We start from the raw sequence: 23703 nt of genomic DNA on the forward strand, positions 1-23703 counted from the left end.
CAAAATGGGGCAGAATGGTTGCGGAAGTGCTCCAGTGTATGGAAACATGCGAAGCCTTATGGCACGTCTCATAGCCCGGGTGTAGCTTTGTTGCGTTAAGCTACCAAAACTTGAAAAATGTGGATTTACTAAGAGTCCTTAAGGGGGTACTGACACCAATTTCTGGTGTTAATATTATTACACAGTTCGCTTCCTTTACTCAACAGAATATTCTGGCTGAAATATGAGCGGCCTGTGACGCGTGGAACATACTACAATTTGATGTAATTTATCGTGCCGATGGAACAGCACGCGGAGCGGTGCGCAGCAAATGGACATCAGTGGGACATCACTCCATGAGAGGAAAAAGAAGTGACGTAGCCGTCTGCCTTCAATGCTCGTGAGAAACTCGGGACGTCACTTCACCTGCACAGCCTGGCGAGCGGCGATTGGGTGCTTGCGGGTTGACGGAGTGATGTACGTAGCCAGAGCAACAGGCTGCCAGGCAGCCTGTTGCCCAGAAAGGCACTCTTACCAAAAATAAAGTCCCAAATGCGGGAAAGGAGCCGATAATAAATCTCAGAAACGCAACAGAAGCCACCATCAGGTCTTTTATTAAAACTCAGAAATGCAACAGAAGCCACCATCAGGTCTTTTATTAAAAGCGGTCATCAAATTTCTGCCACAATGCTAGGCCTAACGCCTTTGGGCAGCTCGTCTGCTCAGCTCTGGCGGCAGGGCGGTCGAAACAACGCCTCCTCTAGCCTTTGCAGTGTCTTGACGTCCGCACAAAATGGTGAGGTCATGCTGTGGTTCTGTCACACGCGCCCTCCAGCCTGAAAGTGCTGGAAACCAGAACAGGAGATTCAGACCGTTCAATGTAATTAATTATCGCGCGCTCAAGTATTTGAAGTGCTGTTTCGGGTTTGCCAGGCTGTTAAGCATTGATGAAATCAATGAAAAAGCAACATAAAATTTTGGTGTCAGTAGTCCTTTAACATGAGGCTGTGGCATGTGCAGTCAGGTTTGTGTTCCCTCACGGTTGGCTGTTCTGTCCTTCAGGATGACGGGGAGGCCCTGATGCCCAGCGACATCGCCAAAACCCAGGAGTACGGCGGAAGGAAGGCGCTCTTTAACATCTCTGAAGTGAAGCAGATCAAGGCACTCGCCTCCCCTGGTCAGCACTTCTCTCTCCTCTGCTCTCTAGGAACAACTTATAATGATGACCAGTGTTTATAAAGGTCCAGTCTAGCTTGTTGTAATCAATGCTGAATATCATTAGCAAGTGCAAAAAAAGAGGCCTTTATTGGCTTGGGTGTTGTAGCTGTGAGACATTACGAGCTTCTGTTTTTGCTTGTTGTCAGTGACTGAAACTTCTGCTGCCAAGCACAAGTTCGCAGGCTGTATTCTGGACGGTGGTGGCTGCTTTTTTGATGGAGGCAAATAACAAAAACCATGTTCACGTGTATAAGCTTTACAACCGTTCACAACAGGCTCCTTGTAACTCGGGCATAGCCTTGCCGCACTAAACTTTGCTCTGTACTGTGGGGTTCTCAGTACCTCTGCCATAAAAGTGCTGGCATTGTGTGAAGTGTGCTTGGTGAATTGAGGGACATTCTTTGCAACGCCGTGACTAATACAGTTGGTCTTTTTAATTCGTTCCTGTTGGAACGGCTGTAATCTGGCCAGATTTAGAGGAAAATTTAATTAACCAAAGTCGGAATAAATGGCGTGGTACCCTAATGCACCTCTAAACTTGATTGAATGAAGTGGCAATGTCAAATTAACCAATGCCGATGTAACGAGTCGACTTACATATTGAAAGGAGTTTTGACGCCGAAGAAAGGAGGTCCGGTACTGTTTTCATTTAAAGTCTATATTCTGTGGGCATTAAAATTGGGGCTAACAACAGGAATGTTTTTTTTTTTTTTTTTTTTTTTTTTTTTTTTTTTTTTCTCGCATAGTCTAGGGGTCGGCAACCTTTTGAGGTGAAGGGCCGAGCAAGTTGTGTACGGGGGAAGGGGGGAGGCATTGCAGGCAAAGATAAAAAATTCAGCTAATCGACAGTAATATTTGACAATAATTGATAATAATCTTGCTGAGTGTGAAAATAGGGGTCAACACCAACTGGAAGCGATCATTGTCTCCCGTCTAACCCCATTTAAGAGGTCAAAACTGGCTTGCCTTCTTTCAGACAGGAAGGCACGGGGAGACGGGTTCTGACGCTGTGCTGGGGGCCGCATAATACTGACCCCGGGGGGGGGGGGAGCAGGTTGCCGACCCCTGGCAAAATCCACCAAGAAAAAGGATTGGGGGGACAGACAGGAGTGCATTGAGTCGAGTCCTGCTGTATTTCTCAGAGCACAGCGTGGATGGCAGCCTCGGCTGTCTCTCTAGGTGACACCGCTTCTCCTTTCTTCCTTCTGCACAGGGCTGCGGCTGCTGGGCTTCAAGCCGCTGAGCCGGCTGGAGGGCCAGCCGCACGTGCAGCCGAGCCACTTCATCTACCCGGACGACGGCTCCGTGCGGGGCAGCACCCGGCTGTTCTCGGCCCTGCTGCAGAGGTGCCTGCACCACCGGGTGGCCCCCGTCTGCTACTGGGTGTCGCGCACCGCCCAGGCGCCAAAGCTGGTCTACCTCATGCCACAGGTGATAAGGGGGGCCATTGACGGGAGAATGGCTGCAGAAGAGAACCGAGGGTGAAGGATGGCACCTTACAGGGCTGGTGGGATTGCAGAGGGTACAAGCTGCTCTGGGTCCTCTTCTGTCCTAGTGTTTTTTTGCAGTGGTTACAGTTGAACCTTGGCACAGCCTTTAGTGAAATCTTCGTAGCAGCAAAGCAAGTCTGATTATGTGTTGAGTTTACATAAAAGCAAAACAAGTTACAATTCTTCTCATTGCACGAGGCCCTCTTTGGTCACTATAGTCCGAACTGAAAGCGTAATTTGTTAACGATGCAATGGAATCGTTTTTAATTCTTTTTATCACGTGCAGTCGGCAATAAATGAAATGTGAAGAGGGAATTGTGAGCTCGAATGCACATATTTCAACCCTTCTTTTTATTCACATCAGCTGGTAGCATGGCTTGTTTTAAAACGTAAGGTGCATACATCCCCCATTCGGATCTGTGAAGGACTTATTATAATACCTGCATCTTCGCCAGAATCTTCACATCTGTGCTTTCAGGTTCACAATTTTGCATTTGCGCTTATATTTGTTGGTGACTGGCCATAGCTCGCTCATAGTGCTGCTATTATAGAACACCGGGCTGTCCACAAACAGTTGCCAGACGTACTTTTTTTCCTGGTAAAATGCAAGCTTTTGCCAGTTATAGTGAAAAACTGTATAAACACGTGTCCAGCAATGGGACACAGGTCGTTTTGAGGATGCCCAGTATGCAGTTACTTTCGCACATGGCCCACATTCTGTCGTCATTCCAGGAAAGCAAATTCAATGCTTAGAAAAACTGTTAAATATTTTGCATTGGCCCTGTTGGCGAAGCACAACAAAACTGACCTCCACTTGTGCTCACTTCATGACACGGACACAGATGAGCAAGCTTAGCGCTTTGCACCGACAAAGTGCAGCACGAACATTTGTTGCATTTCGTGGGAAGGCACTGATGTGTGTGTGTGCGAGCTTCTTTGCAGAGGCAGCTGTTTGTAGTGTGAGAAGGTGACATGACCAGTGGTCGATGTAGAACGGAATCTCAGTTGACCGTCTAGCGTCTTTGCGGCGTCCTTCCTGCAGGAGGAGGAGCGCGACCCGCACGGCCTGCAGATGATGCCACCGGGCTTCCATGTGGTGCAGCTGCCGTTCAGCGACGACCGGCGCCGGCTGGGGGCCCTCGAGGAGGGCACGGTCAAGGCGTCTGCGGCTCTGGTCGCCCTGGCCAAGCAGATGGTGGAGAGGCTGCGCTTCACCTACCACCCGGACAAGTTCGAGAACCCAGGTGCACTGCTGCTGGGGCCGGGCTTACCAGGACGGACGCAGTCTCCGGTAGTTAGTGCATTGCATGCTGCCACTTGAACCGAGGTGTCAATCAATCAGTCAGTCAGTGGACCGGAAACTTTACTGAAGAAAAAAAACGTTTACAGGAACCAGTTGGACAGATTGGTCAGAGGGCTAGTTTTTAAGTCGTGTGCAGCACTGCATTGAATGCTGTGAGTGTAGTTTGAGTGTTGGTACAGTTGTAGCCGCTTTGTTGGGGCTTGCACAGATACGAAAGAAGCATGTTGACTCAGTACATCCTGTCCACTCTGAGGGGCGTCAAAACGGAATGTGCAGGGGGAGCAATGGCTTCCCATCTTTTACAGATGGGGTAGCACGGCTCCCCCAGTCAAGGGGCACCTGAAGGCTTTTGGTGAGCCCAAGACAACTCCAGGAAAGTTAAGTTAGGTTTATTTACAGAAGGCCAAAGGCTTAAAGGGGCCATGAAGACAAAATTTGGGTTTTTTTTATTGGAAAGATTAGATGTTGTATAGATGTATGCTTGTCCAGCAGCAAATGATGCTTTATTCACTGAGAAATTACACAATTGGAGCCAAAATTTCAATTCTCCCTCTAAATTTTATGTTTCATGATGCCAGCGATGACGTATCCAGGGCGGGTATTTGAAAAAAATTTTAAATATGTGCACTGGGGCTGAAGCAGACGACGAAATGTCTTTTGTTGCTTCATTTACCGTCCGTCCTCTACAAGGCGTCACAATACTGCTCAAACCTGCTCTCCGCACTCGCTCTGCTTTTGATCATATTTGCTCCCGGATTATTTTTGTTACGGTTGATAGTAATCGTTTCGAGAGACATTGGGTATGTTCGACAAACAGGGTCACGTAAGGCAATGCTGCTTATGCCAGTCAGCCAGTGTGGTGTGAGACAACCCCAAAGTGGTGGACTGCTGTGCACACAGTACGCACTGGTGCCTCCATGTTTACGTGTGCATTCGTAGCTTCCATTGTTTACCCTAGCATTCCTACTGCTATAAAAAGAAATTTAAGCGCAGATATCTCATTCTGCAAACTTGTGAGCCCTGCCTAACCTGCGTTTGCTTTTGCCAGCCTCAGCCAGTCGCGCAGCTGCCCATAATACGTCATAGGTTCTGTTGCGAGAAATAAGCTAGTGGGTCGCATGCCTATTCTCTGTTTTCCTCATTATGGAGCTTATTTGAGGGAAGTTTGCATTAAAACTGGTGTCAGTGCTATTCTAACGAGGCAGTCTTTCAAATGAACTAAACCTGCATTTTGTCTTCGTTGGCCCCCTTTAAAAAGGCCAACTGCACTCAAAATTTCGACCTCTTAAAAACCCTATTTCCGTATGGTGTGCTTAAAAAGAAAGCAACATGCAAAATACAACAGCTGAAATACGCGCGTGGACTCCACAAGCGGTTAGCAAAAATCGGCAATTTTGAAACCGGAACCGAGGAGAGCGCGGCCATTGCAGTGGCGTTGCAACCGTCCAGCGACCGGCCGGACGGTCACCAGCTCGAGAGAAAGTCTGCGCACAAGCTGTACATGCGCACGAGGATGCAAACGGGCGAAGCGTGCGCAGCAGAGCTCGACTGGTTCTCCAGCTGCGTGGCTGGCTAGAGGAAGAAGAGGAGGAAGAAGAGGAAGCTCCCGTCGACTGGAACGTCACAGGCGCGTTATGGCTGTTTACGCGATCCGCCGGCAGGTGCAGCAGGGTCTGCGGCGGAGCTTTTTTAAACGCTTCTGTCTGATTAACGTTACGTTTCACGGGGCTACCACTCGTGTCCCAGCTGATTCGGGGGTACTTACTACGCATTAAAAATAAATTTGGTCGAGGTGAAATTCGAGTGCAGTTAGTTGGCCTGGCTTGAACGATATTCAGTTGAAATCACAGTAGCGCTGGTCACTAATTAAACATTTTTCGCCTTTATGAATGCCTCCCCAAAAAAGGCATGCTACCGTTGCCTTGTGTAGGCCACAGTTGCCGTGAAGTCACTAAATGGCATTCTAAAGCGAAGCTTTTGATGCCTTACTGATAATGTCATATTTCGCACAAAATGCACTGCAGGAAAACCAACTTTACAGAATGGGTTTCACAGAACGACAATGATAATGACAATGGTAAGTGAAGAGACAAGTGCCTCAAGAAAAAAACACTTCCCATGTTCGGAATCAACCCTGGGTCCCTGAAGCCAACGTCTATCCGATTGTGCCATTCTGACAGAGTCAAAGCAGCCTGGTTTTTGGACTTTCACTTAACTCTGGTTGCATTGGAGAAAGCTTCGCGTTTTAAAGCTTCATCTTTCTCTTACGAAAGGCGCTTGAACTTTTTACTGTGCTGTCCAGCATCTGTGGTGTTGAATGAATGTTTGATGGAATTGATGGAATTTGATTTGGTTTTATGTTGATTGTGATTACTTATGTATACTAGTCACTGTCGTGCCACTGTACAGCCCATGCAGAAGTACTCAAAGAAACTAAGTAATCATGATAATATTTAAATAATAATAATAATGATGATGATTATGCATATGATAGCATATTTTTTGCTCCCCCAGGAGAAAAATGGTTCCACCGCCACTGCCACTTCTTGCGTATCACAGTCATGTGGGCTACATGGTCCACCAGAAGGCCTTCAGAGCTGTGTGTTACTACCGGCACTGTAGGAATAGAAGTTAATACACTTTAGGTTCAGCGCAGTCTGGCAGTCTGCACACCCGTATGAATGGTAATTTTATCGTGACCTTTGGCCAATGCACTGCACAACTATCGTGCTGTCATGAGTGACTCGGGTAAAAGCAGCTAAGGTCATTTTGAGGTTCACTTACCCTCGTTCTTGACTTGACAGGTGCTGTGCGTGTCAAATGACTGCCGACCCACTTACATAAAGTCCTTGTACCACTTGGGTTGCACCATGTGCTGTTGTGAGGGTATCGCTTTGTACCTTCTGATGAGACCATAGTTTTCTTGTTGCTCTTTGTCGGTCATCTCTACATTTTTTTAGTGCAGTTTTACGCCACAATACACACCGAAGCACTGTAACGGTTTGCCTTTCTTTACATGTGCATTCTACCTTCTCTGTCATATGGGTGCAAGGCGCGGAACAGTGTGGCTTCTAGAGAGCAACACAACATTCAAAGGAACACGGGCACTGAGTGTTCTTCTGGATGTGATGTCATGCTGTGTTTAGCAATTATGACAAAGATACCAAGCATTTAAGAATTTTGTTCACTGGTGAATGTACCTGTACGCATGTCTGCAGCATTTTGTTATGTTCCTGCCTGTTGCAGTGCGGTTCGTATCACTCTATAGTTTGTGATTGGCGTACGTTTGTTGATAGTCGGAGTAACTTCATTGCTCGGTATCTACCAGCCACACCACAAGCATGGTGTCCAGCAACCCTAAGTGAGCCTCGCTTGTAGTTGAGTGTTCTGACTTTGGCGAGTTAGTTCAAAGTTTGCTGATATATTGTGCTCTCCACTTAAGGCCAAGTGTACTCCGAGTGCCGAACAATTGTGCATTGCATGCTGACCACTTGTCATGCCTTCCTCCTCTGGTGTTGCAGAGCTTCAGGGTTTCTGGCAATGTCTGGAGGCTTTGGCCTTGGACCGGGACGATGTGGAGCCGCCCGAGGACTACACAAGTGAGTTTTCCCAATTACACTGCTCATACACTGCTCCACGCCTACTTGAGCATCAGAAGTAGTGTGTTGAATGCTAATTTTATGGTAAGTATCTATGGCAAAGTGTGGAGTAAGGCTGTGGAAATAGTTATTTAGAAAATTGGCAGATTCGATGCATATGTATGAATTGATGTAAAGGAAAGCTTTTAATGGTGTTTACATCGTCGTGGATGTCAGGTAGCGTCATTTGAAACGATTTCACGAGTATCGTGGCATAACCAGGTCGAGACGAAAGCGTGTGTGGCAGTTATGTTCTGCTCGTTGCTCCTGTGCATACCGTATTTACACGATTGTAGGTCGACTCTTTTTTTTTTTTTTTTTTTTTCAAGTTTGACAATAAATGTTGGGGGTCGACTTAGAATCGAAATTGAACTTTGTGCCTCTTGTAACGGCAAGAGGAATGAGAAATCAGGGGTGCTATGGGCTGAGGAAAGCGTAACACCCTCGTTTCTATGGTTATGGTCGATGTGTAGCATTCACCACTGCACACACTCTGGCATCAATAAAGGTGATGCCGACTTTGAAAGTTGGCGTTCCCGATCTGTGTTGTTCGTCCACCGTACCTTGAGGGGCTAACCTTCCACCACCGCATTCGGAAGTGTACTGAACAACGTGATATGATTGTGCTTACGTCATTGCCGTGCATTGATTCAAGGGATTCGGTGATACTCATTTTGTTTATTAGAGGCGAACAAAACGCTTCTGGATTGCGAGTAACGTACTCGCGAATCAAAGGAAATCGCGAGCGGCCGCTTCAGTCAGCTGCCATGTTGTTTATTTTGATATCACACGGCAGTGGCAGTGGCCGCTGCCGGTAGCTTCGATAGTTGTCATCTCGCAGCGAATGTGCTCTCATGATTGGGAATAAAGTTTACCGCTCAACCCACAGTGCATGGTTATTCCACGTGCTTATACAAAAGCTTTTCTTTTTTAACATCTACTGCGCGCACCAGAAGTGTACGGTTCTTGTGGGAACATCGATCATTGATAGAAGAGCCGCCGTATGGGGGTATTGGTACTTGACGGAAGAGCTTCTCCTTGCGATACGATTTTCTAGGCGGCCGCGTTGCCACGGGCTTGGGTAACTTCTGTGCTAGGCTGAATCGTCCCGTCTGCCACGAGTGCCCTGGGCCTGAAGAACTCTCTCGGTGCTCGTTAACAGCAGTGTTCAAATGGGCTGCTTTCTGCACTTGCTTGCTTTTTTTTTTTTTTCTCTCTCCAGGAGAGAGAGAGAGGGGGGGGGGGGGGGGGGGGGGGTCGACCTACATTCGAGTCGACTTACAATCGTGTAAACACGGTAGTTCTCACGATGCTTGTCATCTTTCATTGCCTCCATACGTTGTTGCTTGACCCACGTTTTGAGCCAGCATGCATTCGCAGTCTGCCCCACCTTTCACAGTTAGCAAAGATGTTCCTGTTCTGCATTACACTTCTTTCGGACCTGTCGTCCTGGACACTGCAAATACGTTTTTGAGCAATTTCGCTGGCACCTGTTCATGTGCTCCTTTTGCGTGCTTTGCCAGCACACTCTTTAGGCGGCAATTCCAAGCACACGGCAATGCAGAAACTAGCGACAACTCCACTGCTCCGTGGCTAGGGTGAACTACAGCAGCCGTGGTGGCCGATCTGGTGGTTTTGTGAGAAACCCAGGATGGCTCTTCTCGCCACCGGAGCGGGGGGCTAGAAGGATATACCAGTGTATGAATGTCCATACACACAACGCAAAAATTTGAGGACCGGGTCTGCTAAGGTGTGAATTGTGATCCCACTCCCCATGCAGGCAATATTTCAGGTTTCACTTTTCTTCTGGCGGCTAGGAGCGTCACTTTCGCTTTCTGGAATCTGGTCTTAGTGCACGGCTGAATCACCAACTGCAGTTTCCAAAAGTCTGTGGGACAGTCATTGACCCACAACGGTAAACAATATGCACTGCAAAGATTAGAGGCCAAGAAGGCAACAGGACATCAGATTGTGTCCTGTACTGGCATGATGCACTCGCTTAGGACTTTGATGCCGTTGTCCAGTCAGCAAGCTTACGCGCTGGCCCATGCTTTCAGGACCCAATCACGAGAAGATGAAAGCCAAGGCAGGGGAGGAGATGAATGCCTTCCTGGAGACTGCGTTTCCAGAGGGATGTAACACCTCTACTGCTGCGCCAAGGAAGCGGGCTGTAAGTTTTGCAGGGTGGCATGTCCCAAAGAAACCTGCTTCCACTTTTTCACTGCACCAGCAATGCTGTAATGCTCTAGCGAAAGTTCGCTGGGAACAACGTAACTCCTGGCACAGGAATGAGAAAGTGCCTTAGAACTGAATGCTTTTCATAGGCAAACTAAGAAGCTTTTCATGTGATCTATGTCAATGCTTTTGTAATTAAGTACTACGCCGTATTTACTCATGGTGTGAAGTTAGGGGGTGTGATAACTATGTGGGGAAAAAGAATTGAGTGGTAAAAACAAGCTTAAATAAGATTTGAATAGGTATTGTACATAACCAAGACATTTCCAAGCAGTGCTTACCTTCGTAATAAATTTACAAGGCACGAAGCACAAAACTTTATTCGTTGCGGCCAGCTGCTGCCCAACTTACCATCCCGCGTTGGGTAGTGGGGGACACAAGTGGGAACAGTCCAAGTCTGAGTAAGTGCTGCTAACATGGCTGGTCATTGCCTCCTCGTCACCTCCAGATTCCACATCGGCTTTAGAGGCCTTGCCTCCATCCCACACCAAGTGGTCTTCAGTCACATCCAGGGCATCCAATATGCCCGTCTTCTTGAAACTCTTGACAACGACATCTGCGGATATCATTCCCCACGATTTCAATATCTAGCCGCACAGCATCTCTACCGACAGTCTCCTTATCTTGCTGGCCGGGGTCATAGCGTGCTCGCTATCCACTCTGCGTACAGCCTCCAAACGTGATATTTGAACGGCTTGTTCAAAGACTCGTTCAGAGGCTGAAGCATAGAGGTTAAAACCACCTGGAGTGACAACCAGCTCAGTGCGCACATCCTTTAACTTTGCGCTTCTTGTTGGTCACCTTCGGTTTGTGGGCCTGCTCTCTACGGCATGCCGAGGAATGAGGCACACTGCGGTTGCGTGAAAGAACTCTTTACTTACATCCTCCACCTCGCTGTCGCCCGTCCGGGCATACACACAGGCACCAGCACCAAAACTCTCGACGTCCCGAGTCCCAGTCCCGCCAGCCCTGCGCTTCTCTCACTCCACCGCCCGCTCCTCTACGTCAACTCGCGCCATCTCTCGGGTGCCGACGTCCCCAGGTCCCGCAGCCCAGCAAAGCGTGCGTGGGGGAATCTCGGAGGCCATGCGCGGCCGGTGGGCGTTCGGCGGGGGAGAGGGTCCGAGGAGAGAGCTCGCGGCGAGGGGCTCCGAGCAACACCCTCTAGGTGCCAAGGCGCTTCCCACAAGTTCCTCGTGCGGCCGCTTCCAGTAGCGCACGCTGAACTAGTACACACCGAAGGGCCTGTTTGCGGCACGGTTGCCGCGCTTTATAGCATATTCAATAGCTTTCAGCTTGAAAACAGCTGTATAGCTGGCATACCGCCCCGTGGCGAAGCAGCACCGAAACCAGCACAGAACAATGCCATGAAAAGGTTCTCGAAATGGTGGGAAGCGAGCTCTCGGCTGCTGCTCCTCCAATGAAGGGACGATTGAACGCTGTGTGAATGCCGCCTTGTAGACCGCACGCGAAACTGGCCCAACGACAGTGTAAGTGCCATTTGAGAGATAGCGCTAGGCTGCCACGCGCCTGGCGCTTGGATACACCGCACGCTCCGCTAAACAGAGTGGTGCGAGTCGTGCATCACGCGGGTTTCGCAAGCAGACGACTTTCACCGTTGCACTTTTGGGGGTGCGAGGATTATGCAAGGAAACAAAAAAAAATGCAAGTTTCGACAGCTCACGTTAGGAGTGCGAGCATTACACGAGTGCGAGGATAATGTGGGGGTAAAGAAACGGGAAGCAACCTGAAATGCCTGCCATGAAGCCGAAACCCGTCGAGTGCCACTGAGGTGTCACCGATTGTTCTCTTCAGACATCATCAGTGTGCCATGTCGAGCTGCACACCAGGTTCGTCCATTTCGAAGAAGAAAGCATCACTCGTGGAACTTGTAGGTAGCAAGTCGCTTGGTGAAGAGCACATGTCCAAACTGGACAAGTTGGAGAGCGCAGTGATTGCATCCACTGTGCCTAAAGAGACATGCATAACCGAATTTCTTCCGCAAATAAACTTCGGCTTTGCCTATCGTACATTGTGTGTTAGTCACTTCTTGCCAAGCAGTTCATGCAAGGAGGTGCAGCGCGCGCATGCGTTTTGAGCCAGCGTAGGTGCTTTTGCTCCGGAAGCGGTTTTGCTATGAACGACACATAAGTGTAGCAAATAAGACATAAGTGTTATTTGCTACACTTGCTACATTTTGCTACTGTTTGTTATTTGCTACATTTGTGAACGACACATAATACGGCTATGGTGACTAAAATGTCCCGACTAACGGTAGTTATTTTAAAGCGTTTGAAGAGCCAGGTTACCGCTGCGGCCAAAAGTTGATGGCCTGTTTCAGTAACGGCCCCATTGACAATTCATAGGACATTTATGCATATATTATAAGATATTTTTCTGCTTGTCTAACTTCATTTTGGGTTGGGAATTCCATTCCAGCGTGCGACCGGCAAACTTCGCTTCATGGCTGCAGCCAGCGCCCTGTTATCGCCGCGCACCGTCTAGGTGATGTCTGCGGCCGTGTCAGTGGGCCCCCTTATCCATGCCACGTTTTGACGCGCAGAGAATGCTTATTACTTATAACAAACTTCGTATATAACGAACAAATTCAGTGTGACGGTCGAATTCGTTAAAAGTGGGCTCGGCTGTATTAGGGCTTTTGGTTTAGTGGCAACTAATGGCTTTTACTGGTTTTCATATTCCGGTAATTTGCAGCTAACTCGAGGTATTCTCTCTTGGTAGCAATGTTTTTGCTTGTCTCGGCAACTTCCAATTCCCCCCTTGCAGCAGGGTGGTGACGCAGGAGCTGCCAAGAAGGCTCGTTCAGAAAACCAAGCCGGGGGTGTGGACATTCGCGAAGAGGCCAAAGCTGGCAAGGTAACACTTTCATTTTGTTTTTGGGGCAGGTGAGGGTGTCAGTGGTTGCCAGCTGAAGCTGAACTTGGCTAGTGCTGTGCGATGTCACTGGCATGCGTTAGGTCAGAGAAACCTGCTATTTCTCTCTTCGTTCGCAGGGGGCATTACCTGCTATCTATTTTCCTCGGACAAAAAATTATCACATTTCCAAATCGGGTAGTAGCTGTGAATGCTCTCAGAACTTCAAAAATACAAGCCAAGTACAAAACATATGTATTCTGCATTGTACTGGTCTTCATGTGCTTATGCCATTTTCTATTTTTTGCTTTCAAAATTGGGTCCTTACTAATGTGCCTATTTGGATGCAATGAGGTCTTTTATCAATGTCTGAATTATGCTTCGAGCGCTGCCTGTAGGGGCGCCGATGAAATCCTCCTAATGGCCCATTTTGAAAGCAGCTGTGAGATGCTCCAGCCGGCTCCTCACTGTCGCCGCTACTGTGTGGGCACATTCAAGACTGAGATTTACGGTTTTTATGCGTTGGAAATACATATTAATGTGGAGCAGTCACTCTGTTCGCAAATGTGGTGTATTTACGAGAGTGTAAACGTTTCTACTGCAGTATTAGCGTGGTACATTCGGTCTGTATGAGCGTCAGGTGTGTGTCACACCAGCGTTGCGAAGCCGGCATATGCACGAAGATTATTGTAATTCCACTGCCCGTAAATTTACTAATGGTTTCCCCGTAGGCAGTTCCCTCAGGTGGTCATGCCACAGTTTACAAAATGATGTAAATCAGTTTTGTGTGTTTATATAATCTAGCGGAGCACTCATACCTGACAGCTCGCCAGTTACGCTTGCCAATATCATACCTCGGGTATTGATCACAACCCTGGACAAGCAATGGGCATAAATTTCACAAACATTCCACGAAAGAAGCAGGGTCCTGCAAAATAACGGTGCATTTCGCATCTAGTTGGGTCTGGTGATTACTAACTGGAATGCTAGACGAACATCTAGCATTTCCGAAGCTGCACTGTTCTCTCCCCCCCTCTCCATTCCCGTACAAGCTTGTTTCGACCCGACTTTCAGACATTTATTTTTCCGTGGTTTCATTAACTTTCCTTAGTTCTTCAAGGTGTGAGTGTGAACATATTTAACGATGCAGAGCCTTGCACTATGCTTAACATTTTCGTGTGGCCTATATTCTCTTAAAAGGCACAAGCAGTTGCCACGTATTGGGATAATCTCATCCCCGAGACAGATTTTTCTTTGACGTATGCATTCGAAACAAAGTCTCATACATTGTACACGCTGTGAGACAAAACCAACCTCTCACTGTCGCAGTATCACGTTGTAAGTGGACGACAATAGGATTCACCTGTGCCTTATGTGTTCGGAGGTGACAGTGGTGATATGCTGCTGCCATCACTGACACCATAAGAGTGGTCAGGAAGCGCGCAGAACCGTGTTCCCGGATAGCTTTTGTTGGCATTCGAGCACTCTACCAAGCTGCAGCTGTTTATTGAGGTGCCCTAAATAAACCATTTTTTTAGAGACATGACCATAACAAGTAGTTTAGGGCGCAGAAAGGCAAAAAGAAGCGAAAGAGAAGCCAAACATTGCATGAGCTCCTATCAGCCACCTAGAGCTCTTCCCGTAGACGCCGCGGAGAAGCGGCAGCAGGTGGCGCAGCCATCATGAAGCTCAAGACGTATAGGGTGTATGGACTGGGTAGTGGTGGCGCTACCTGCATGGCAGCACTGACACCATATGTATGGTTGCATTCTGCTGCGTGCCCATTGGAAAACGCACGAGCAGCGCATTTCCTGATGCGAAACGTGGTTTGCGGCGTGGGGTTGGCAATAATGTTTGTGTGGACGGTGTTCTTCCTGCACAATGTATGGGTTTGCGAATGCGTTGTCATAAGGAGCAGTCAGCATCGTTTTATTGCTTTCGCTTCGAAATTCCACAGTGCACTGTTCACGTTTCTTACAACTGCAGACCGCAGGTCGCACAACAAAAGTAAATGCGTCGTGTGTGTGTGTGTGTGTGTGTGTGTTTTTTTTTTTTTTTTCCCTTTTCTTAAGGTTAGGGCTCGAAAAAAAAAAAAAAGCCCTAGCCTTTTATTTTTAAAGTTAAAACGGTCTGACTTAAATGCGACGAATTCGGAACGAAGTTGTCGATGATGGGGCTAATCAGTACCGAATCTTGTGCGCCCGTTTCATTTTAGGTGGGCCCCGGGATGATAGGCGTCGAAGCTTTCACCTTGCACGTCGATACGTGCGTGAAACATTACATGTTAAGGAGTACTGACGCGAAATTTTAAAGTTACGTGGTTTTTTTTTTTTTTCTTCGCTGTTATGGGTGCCTACAAGCCCACTAATTGTAGAATGACACATTAGACAGTTGATAGCAGCGTAAATAATTATTTACAGCCTTGTTTATTCAGTTTTGGCTTCGACTAAACGAACACAGAGACGGCTGCCATGACGAGAGAGCACTCGTGACATCACCGTTTTGTGGTACCACTGTTAGTGTGGACACGGTCATGCTCACTCGTGCGCCCAGGCTGGCCGTGGTCTCCACTATCTCCAAGTGCCGGGCACCCTGACGTCAGTCCCAACACTGGGACGTGTACACATGGCGGAACAGCACGCGCCAACCGCAGCCAGTGCTTTGGCCATTTCACGGGAGCACTCACATTGGCAGTTTGGGGCCAGGAAGAGCAGATGGCATCATGCTGATGCCGATTGCAAAAGGGCATCCGTTCCATGCTTTCTCGGGCGCGCAAAGATTAAAATGAATTTAAAATATGTTATGCTGAACGGTTACTGTTGAAACTTGCTGGGAGATATCTCCATATACAAAGGAAGCCTTTTACATAGTTACCCCAGCTTAGAAATTTTGTGTCAGTACTCCTTTAAGGTAGCCGGTGTACTTTATGGATGAGGCGAACCCGACTGGGCGCCCAGCCGCAACCTGGCCTATTTCGAGAGTTTTGAGGTGAATGCGTGTACATGCAATACCACTTGTCAGGTAATCGTAGGCATCCAATTCTTTTGTCGCCTTCAACTGTTCTCTAATGACCGAGTATGTTCCGTGATAATGCAGTAAAGCTGGATGTTGGATGCACAATTTGACTACTTCAAAAACAGTGCAGAGATGAAGCTGTATGAAGTGACAAATTACAGCTCTCTTGTTTATCACATGTCTCTGCGCTGTTTTTGAAGTAGTCAAAGCGTGTTGCGTGATCTTGTTCTGCGTATAATTTCCACTTCATCTTCCACTTCAAAAAAAAAATTGAAAATTATCAGTGGAATCTTTGTCATCGCCACTGCACTTAAGTTTGTCACGTACATACCTCTCAATCATTTCCACCCAGAACCTGTGTGTAGTCACTCACCTTCGTTGACAGCTTAGGTAGAGGACGGTCATGCTTTCTATGTGCCAGAACACTGTTTCCAGAGCACCTCACCATCTCATACTCCTCAAGAAGCAGGCAGCATGCCTGGGTGGCATGGTAAAACCTGCACCTCATCTCACACATCCCCGCATCAAATATCATTGCAACCTTGTTTGGAGAAATTTTCCCAACTCAAGCTGTGGTCGCTTGAAGCAATGCACAAAATAAGGAAATCAGCGTGTGGGAATGACTCCGAGATAGCGTGAAGCAGACCGCGTTATCCGCGCCACTGTCAGCACCTGTCCAATGCTCAGACAGGCGCAAATGGTGGCACAGAAAACACTACGTAATGTTTCAAGCATGTCAACGAGGTATGAGGTGAAAGCTTCGACGCCCATTGTCACTGCCTGAAATGAAACGGGCGCACCAGATTTATCGAAAACTTCTTTTCAAAGTCGCAAGTCAGACCGTCTTCAAGCACTGCCCTAGCCTTCGCTTTGACATAGAAAAAAAAAAAAAAAAGCACTTTCTTTCATGATGCGGTCTTTCGGGTCTGCGATTGTAGGAAGTGTGAACAGCGCAGTTCATAATTTTGAAGCAGAAATGATGCTGGTGACTCCTTACGACAAGGCATCCGCAAACCAACAAATCACGCAGTAAGAACACCGTCCGCACGAACGTTCTTGCCGACACCACACCACAAACGGCGTTGGGAAAAATGAAACCGTACCTATGGCGTCGACGATTACGCCGCGCAGTAGCGCCTCCGTGTGGTCGGAAGCACAGTGCATACCGTATTTACTCGCATAATCCTCGCACTTTTTTTTTTCGGAAAAGTCAATGCAAAGTTAGGGGTGCGAGAATTATGCGGGGGAAAAAAATCCGGTGCACAGTGTTGCCAATTTGCCTTATGCCAATCCCGCTAAATGTAGCGGTCGTTTTTTGTATAGGTAAGCTCAGTGTTGCCAACAGCAGCTATTACTTTTATTTTATTATTTACAACGTAAACAGTCTTTGCTTTCTGGCGCGCGCCCTATCTCGTCGTCGTATGTGCGTGCCCTACTCCAGTAACGCACGTTGAAGTCGGTGACGCCGAAGTGCCTGCCTGCGGCACGATTGCCGTGTTCGATCGCGTACTCTTTCGCTTTCAATTTGAAAGCGGCAGTGTAGCTGGCGTTCCTCCCAATGGCGAAGCGGCACCAAGCACAAAACAATTAAATCAAAAAGTTCTCAAAACGGCAGCGAGCTATCCACCACTGACGCGAGTGACTCACTGACTGCTGCCGCTCAACGGCGGGACCACGACGGCGACACGGCGACACGACGACACGACAGCGGGCTGCGCGGACACCGCCTAGTTGCGCGCACGCGAAACATGCGCGAAACCGGCTCAAGGACAGTGAGAGTAGCGTGTTAGGGCGCCTGTTATGGAGTAGCCATGCAGGTTGTTAGGGTGCCTGGATGGCCTTGGATACACAGCGCTCTCCGCCGAACGGAGAGGCGGCGGGGGAGGGCGCGCGTTGGAGAGCGCGTGCACCATGTGGGCTTCGCGAGCAGGCAACTTTCGCCGCTGCAAAGTTGGGGGTGCGAGGATTATGCGAGGAACCAAAAAATCCAAGTTTTGGTGGCTCACATTAGGGGTGCGAGGATCACGCGAGTAAATACGGTACATCCTATGGGGCTAGACTGTCCGGCTGTAGCCATAATTGCGAACACTATTAATGTTGTAATTCCTGTAATAAGGTCCCAGCGTAACTACCATGTGCATGGTTTGCAGAAGCATCAAGTGAGCACATTATGCATGCTGTATAATCAAGGACAACAATAGCAAAGCTTGGTCGTTTTTTTTTTTTTTTTTAATAAAACACTGTTTGCATAAAATGCATATCGAGTGGCTGGTATAAAAATGTGTCCAACATGTCAACAAGTAAAATTCACAGGCTTGAATCTTATAAAAATAAGTAATGGTATTAGTATATGTGCTGATTACCGATGGTCACCAATTTCTGCGCCCTCACAAATGCTTCTCGAGAAAATGCAATACCGTATTTGTACGATTCTAACTCACTGCCGATTGTAACCGACAGTTACGTTATACAGGAAAATTTGAAAAAATATTTTGACACAGATTTTACTGCACAGATGTAGAAGTCATGACACCCCATACCTAGCAGAAGACATTTGACGCATGCACCTCTGGCAGCAAAAATCATTTGCATTTCATAAGCTTGCTTATCCACTTCCTGCTGGAAATAAAACTTGTGGGGGCGCGTGTTCCCCTACGCCTCGCTTGCACATGTTTTCGCGAGCTGGGAGCCGCCATCTTGGGTAGCCGGCGCGTCACGTAGGTCGTGTCCTCTTCATGACCCCGCGCGACGCGCCGAACCGGCTTGCCGCGAACGTGTGCGCGAGGGCGAGTGGGAAAGAGGACCGGTCGTCACCTTCTCCCTCGCCGCCCTCTCCTCGAGCGCTGGGGGAGACCTCCTCTCCCCCCGAGCCGACCTGCGGGACGCGCGAATGGTCCGCGGGGACTCTGCCGAGAGATTCTGCCCTGATCGGTAGCCTCGGGATGCCTCCCCTGCTCCCGCGACCGTGATGACGGATATCGAGGTCTGAGCTCAGCGGCTTGAGCGAGCGACAGGAGCCACTGTCTCCCCGCGAGCGATAGTCGTGTTGTCTGGTGTATGCACTGTATCTGCCAGGCAATAAAGCCTTACTTTGGATTGCCGGAGCCTGTCTACCGCATGTGAGTACCCGAACCCGTGCGTGAGTCTTCGGATTCCGCAGGGCTAGTGTACGGCGAGTAGCGTTCTCTAGCAAAGCTAGCCGGGGTCCTCTGCTATCCCGTACGTTAGCCCACAAACTGCAGCAGGGAACATTGAAAGTGCTTGCGGTTTTAAAGGCCTTGACCTTACTAGTTTTAGACGTGACATGCTAATTTTAGACGTGACAGCCATGGCTGGCCTTACGGTGTTAGAAAGCCTCAAGCGCCACATTACTTTAATAACATACCGAACTACAAAACCTGTTTTATGTGGTGATTTCAACTTACTACCCACAATCAATTGGTCTTCTTTCACCGCCGGCAGCAATAACGCTAATAATAATGAAGTGCTCATTGATATTGCCTTTCGTTTTGATTTAACACAACCGGTAAAGACTACACTCGGGCACAGGGCAATAGTAAGTCGATTCTTTACCTTGTGTTTGTTCAGAGCGATATGTACCAGGTGAAATCGATTGTGAAGTAGTAGATGGAATTTCAGCTCACAATGCCGTTCTAGTAAATTTCAGCTCGGATAAGGCCAAGAAGGCTGTTACATCCACTCGTGTACCTGTTTTCTCGTCAGCAGACGATGTGTCAATTTTGGATAAATTAGAGCTGGTGTATGATGAATTTTCTTCTAGTGCTAACTTGTGCGACGTCAACACACTACGGTTAAAGCTCACCAACACAGTCCATGCATGTATTCAGCTGTTCATCCCGTTCAAAAATAAAAGGGCAAATTTGTGCAATCTCTGGATTACGGGGGAAATTATTCACCTCAAAAGGAAAATCAACCGGCTTAGGAAAGCACGCAAAAAAGCTATCCACAGAGACTTGAATGATAAAATTGCTTATCTGTTGCATCAACTTAATGATAAAATGAAAAACGCAAAGCACAACTTTTACGACGTTCGCTGGAGCAGCATGATAAAAGAATTGCCTTCTCGCTTCTGGCGCTTTACATCACCTGAGGTGTCGACGACTGACAGTTTTGTCATAATAGCGTCTGTACTTCTGATCACAGTGAAATCGTTAATGCTTTCAGCAACCATTTCCAGTCGGTCTTTACAGACGATAATAACGTAAGGCCAGCGTTTGATAAATATAAAGGGATACCCCCAATTGAAGACCTGCAAATTTCCAAAAGAGCTGGCATTTTTTCTTTGCTCTTGAATTTGGATATACGGAAATTCCCGGGTGCTGACCAAATACCAAATGCTTTCTTAAAAACATACGCCGAGTGGTCCTCTAAATTTCTGGCTATTATATTTAATGCATCACTGTCCATGGGTAAATTGCTGGACGACTGGATGCAGTCGGTGATAAAGCCACTACACAAGCAAGGTAGCAAACAGAATATTCCGAATTATCGCCGATAGCTCTGACGAGCACTTGCTGCAAACTCCTAGAGCACATCATTCACAAGCACATTACCCTTTTCCTCGATACCCATTCAATTCTGTCTCGCACCCAGCATGGCTTCCGGTGCGGTTTTTCCGCAATAACCCAACTTGTTGAAACTACCCATGATTTCGCTTCAGCCATAAACGAACGATCTCAAGTGGACGCAATTTTTCTGGATTTAGCGAAGGCTTTCGATAAAATCTCCCATCCAAAGTTGCTCATCAAACTCACGGATCTTCTAAAAAATTCCCAGCTCTGTAATTGGATTAGTTCTTTTGTCACGGGTCATAAGCAGTATAAACTACTTAAGAAGTTTTGAATGTGCGCTCTGGCATACCACAAGGTTCAGTACTGGGCCCGTTACTATTCCTGACCTTTATAAATGATGTTGTAGATTAATGTGACGTGAATATAAAACTGTATGCAGATGACTGTGTTATATACTCTGTAATTAAGTCCCCCAGCAATCAACTAAAACTAAACAGTGACCTACATAAAATAATGTAATGGTGCAATACCTGGCAGATGTCCGTAAATTATAAGAAATGTGCTATTATGCCTGTTACTAACAAAAAGCACCCTCTTTTTAACTACATCGCCGATGGTAATACATTAACATGGGTCAAAGAGTTCAAATACCTTGATCTTATCCTATCCGATGGCCTCCATTGGGACAAACATATTGTCACGGGCTCATTGCCACGTCACAATATTGAGAATATATATCCAGCAAAGCAATGTCGACACATTACTATTTAAAACGATCATTACGCAATGCTTCAAGTGACACTAAGCTCCTGGCATATAAAACCCTTATTCTACCAATTCTGGATTACGCAAATATTATCTGGGATCCGTACACTGCTGTTAATCATCACAAAGTAGAAAGGGTACAAAATAAGGCAGTGAGGTTCATCTTGGAGTAATATTGGAGCTATGGAGTAATATCGGTTTCTCAGTTAGTTGCCAGGGCAGGCTGAAAACAAATTTCAGCACGAAATCGTATTTGTTGATTGCTTTTAATGTTTAAATTGGTTAAAAGGAGGCTCCACGCAGAACATCTGATTATGTTGAGTTTTCCTCAGGATGCGCCACAGGGCAACGACACGCCTTCAGTTTAGAACCATTTAAGAACTGAAACAATGTATTTAAATACTTCTTTATTCCTCGGACCATAATAGGCTGGAATGACCTAAAGGCACACGTGGTTACAGAAGACGACATTAAAAGATTAGATTCATCTTAAAATTTGAAGTTGCTGTTGTCAAGGTGCATCAGTGCTTCAATTTTGTTCTATTGGTTAGTAGATGACTGTGCGTGCATACATTTCTGAAAGAATCTGAAATCTTGCTTCGAATCCATGTTCCTCGCGTTGTGTGATAAATGCACTTTAGTTAAATTTCGAGGCGTAACTCGGGAGATCGCTGTATTGTTTGCACTGAAGTACTCGAATGTTGTTTTGATGTTTTCTCATCCAAACGTGTACACATGTATCTATGTATTGACCACTCTGCTACAACCCCTTTCATTGGGGTTAGCAGTATTACTAAATAAAATAAATAAATAAATTACAGCAGAAGAAATATGTACAACCGCTGATTAAGGTATGGCAATTAAGGAATGGGTGCATCAAAATTTATTCGTGTGATGGTGATGAATTGTTCTTGGATATTGGGAGGAGTTCATGTTCTTGGCAATGTTGCTGGCCACTTTGACGCTGATTTTGATTTTGAGCCTCATTGCAATTTGCACTCAAATTTGAAGGATACTTTTAGCAGAAACGGGTGCGACGGTAAATTTTGGAAGTTGCGACATCTCTGGACGTATGCCTCGCTTCCCTTGCAGCTGGCCAGCCTTACGGTCAACGTGCTGAGGGACTTCTGCAAGCAAGAAGGCCTTCGTTGCCCCTCAAAGAAGGCAGACATTGTGGAGTGCATCAAGAAACACCTCAAGCTCTAGCCAAAGGGATGTGCAGAGAAAGAACTGTCTTCGAGACGCACGCACACAGGGGGGGCGCTCCTAAGGAGTGTCGTCCTCTGAACAGCTGTCGTGCTTGGGCCATTGGTTGTGCCCTGCGAGAGACCAGGCAGTTTATTTTGTAATGATTTTCATGTTGATTGCTTTAAACTAGACTTTGCAGCGTTTGCTTGATGCAGATAGTAAAACATTGTTAGTTTCCGTTTGATCAACACAGCTAGAATTCCTGAGCTGGCATTCCGATGTTCTGCCATCTATGTGATGTGAAGATCTTTTCGAGTCCTGACCTTGTACTGTTTAACAATGCTTTGCAAGTCGGTGCATTGTCCCGTGGTTTTTGTTTTTTATTTTTTGAAGCACAAGGCAAGCCAACTGAATTTAGGACCTTTTTCTCCTCAAGAGAGATGTACTAAAACTAAACAAGGCAGGGAATAGTCAAAGAACCTGTTCAGTGTGTCTAGCCAGAAAATTTATGGGCTAGTATTTTAATCTTCTGTGAACGGGACATTCAGTAAGACTAGCTTGTGTTCAATCACAACATTGTGCCCTGACTACTTTTTTTTGTCTGCTTCATTCCTTTCACCCTCTGTTTTTCAGTCATGATTCACTCACCGCGCTCTACATGCTACATCTGATGCACATTATGCACTAGTAACAATTTAATTCACCAGACAGTAAAATCTGCTTCTCTGAATGAATTGGAAGCCTGTTTCAATGGTAATTTATATTGTGCTTGATGCATGGGCGGAACAGTTGAAAATGTTGGTGCTGTTTCCAAGAACTGCTGCTATAGTTCCGATTTATGAATTTGCTACCAAACTAAACCGATCCCAATAATGGCAGCCAGGTACACTATCTTGAAAGATAGTGTACTTATTGTCTATGCAGTGCAAGTTTAAAGGTACCCATGTACTGTGTCATGCCACACGTTTTCACCCAAATTTTGTATTAGCTATGAATTAGATACTGGCTTGCATTATGGCATATCCTTGTGTTCTGTAAGGACCAAAGAGTAATTTTAGATTTCTCAAAGCAAAATTATGATCACACTGAACATATTTTATACAATGCTAATATTTTGGTCGCATAAAGTACATACTAGGTATTTGTTACTTGTTCCCAAAAATGCTAATTTCCATAGTTGTATTGCATTATCGAGTTCTTGCTAAGCTTTTGAATGCAACAAAAAATGCAAGTCTAATTCATGCATCCCAAGATACGGTAGCCAACAGTTGGTCCCATTGGAAGAAAGTTTTGAGAAAACAGATAACAAGTTCAAAGTATTCTAAAAGACGGTTTTTGCCTGCATTTCGGAAGTAATATTTTTTAAGCAACTTCTTTGGAACCTGTAAATTCCAGATAAAAATGAAATGGTACTTTTTTTTCTTTCTTCGGTTTTAAAATTTTTGGTCTTTCCTTTAAGCTGGAAC

The 23703-nt window shown here is 46.7% G+C and overlaps 1 protein-coding gene across 3 annotated transcripts in view; it reads left to right on the forward strand.

Moving 5' to 3' along the window:
* The window catches only part of Irbp (Inverted repeat-binding protein), a 39714-nt gene extending 16052 nt beyond the window's left edge, over nucleotides 1-23662 (forward strand). For all 3 annotated transcript variants that reach the window (XM_077703538.1, XM_077703540.1, XM_077703539.1), the window contains 7 exons: nucleotides 1042-1156; nucleotides 2411-2628; nucleotides 3730-3931; nucleotides 7512-7589; nucleotides 9686-9798; nucleotides 12651-12740; nucleotides 22142-23662. In XM_077703538.1, coding sequence (XP_077559664.1) covers nucleotides 1042-1156; nucleotides 2411-2628; nucleotides 3730-3931; nucleotides 7512-7589; nucleotides 9686-9798; nucleotides 12651-12740; nucleotides 22142-22255 — 930 coding nt within the window. In that variant the 3' untranslated portion in view covers nucleotides 22256-23662. The remainder of the gene's footprint in view (nucleotides 1-1041; nucleotides 1157-2410; nucleotides 2629-3729; nucleotides 3932-7511; nucleotides 7590-9685; nucleotides 9799-12650; nucleotides 12741-22141) is intronic.
* The last annotated feature ends 41 nt before the right edge of the window (nucleotides 23663-23703 follow it).

Source organism: Haemaphysalis longicornis, unplaced genomic scaffold (assembly GCF_048455015.1).
Source record: "Haemaphysalis longicornis isolate Haplotype H1 unplaced genomic scaffold, Haemaphysalis longicornis Haplotype H1 scaffold_3, whole genome shotgun sequence".
In the NCBI taxonomy this organism is placed as follows: domain Eukaryota; kingdom Metazoa; phylum Arthropoda; class Arachnida; order Ixodida; family Ixodidae; genus Haemaphysalis; species Haemaphysalis longicornis.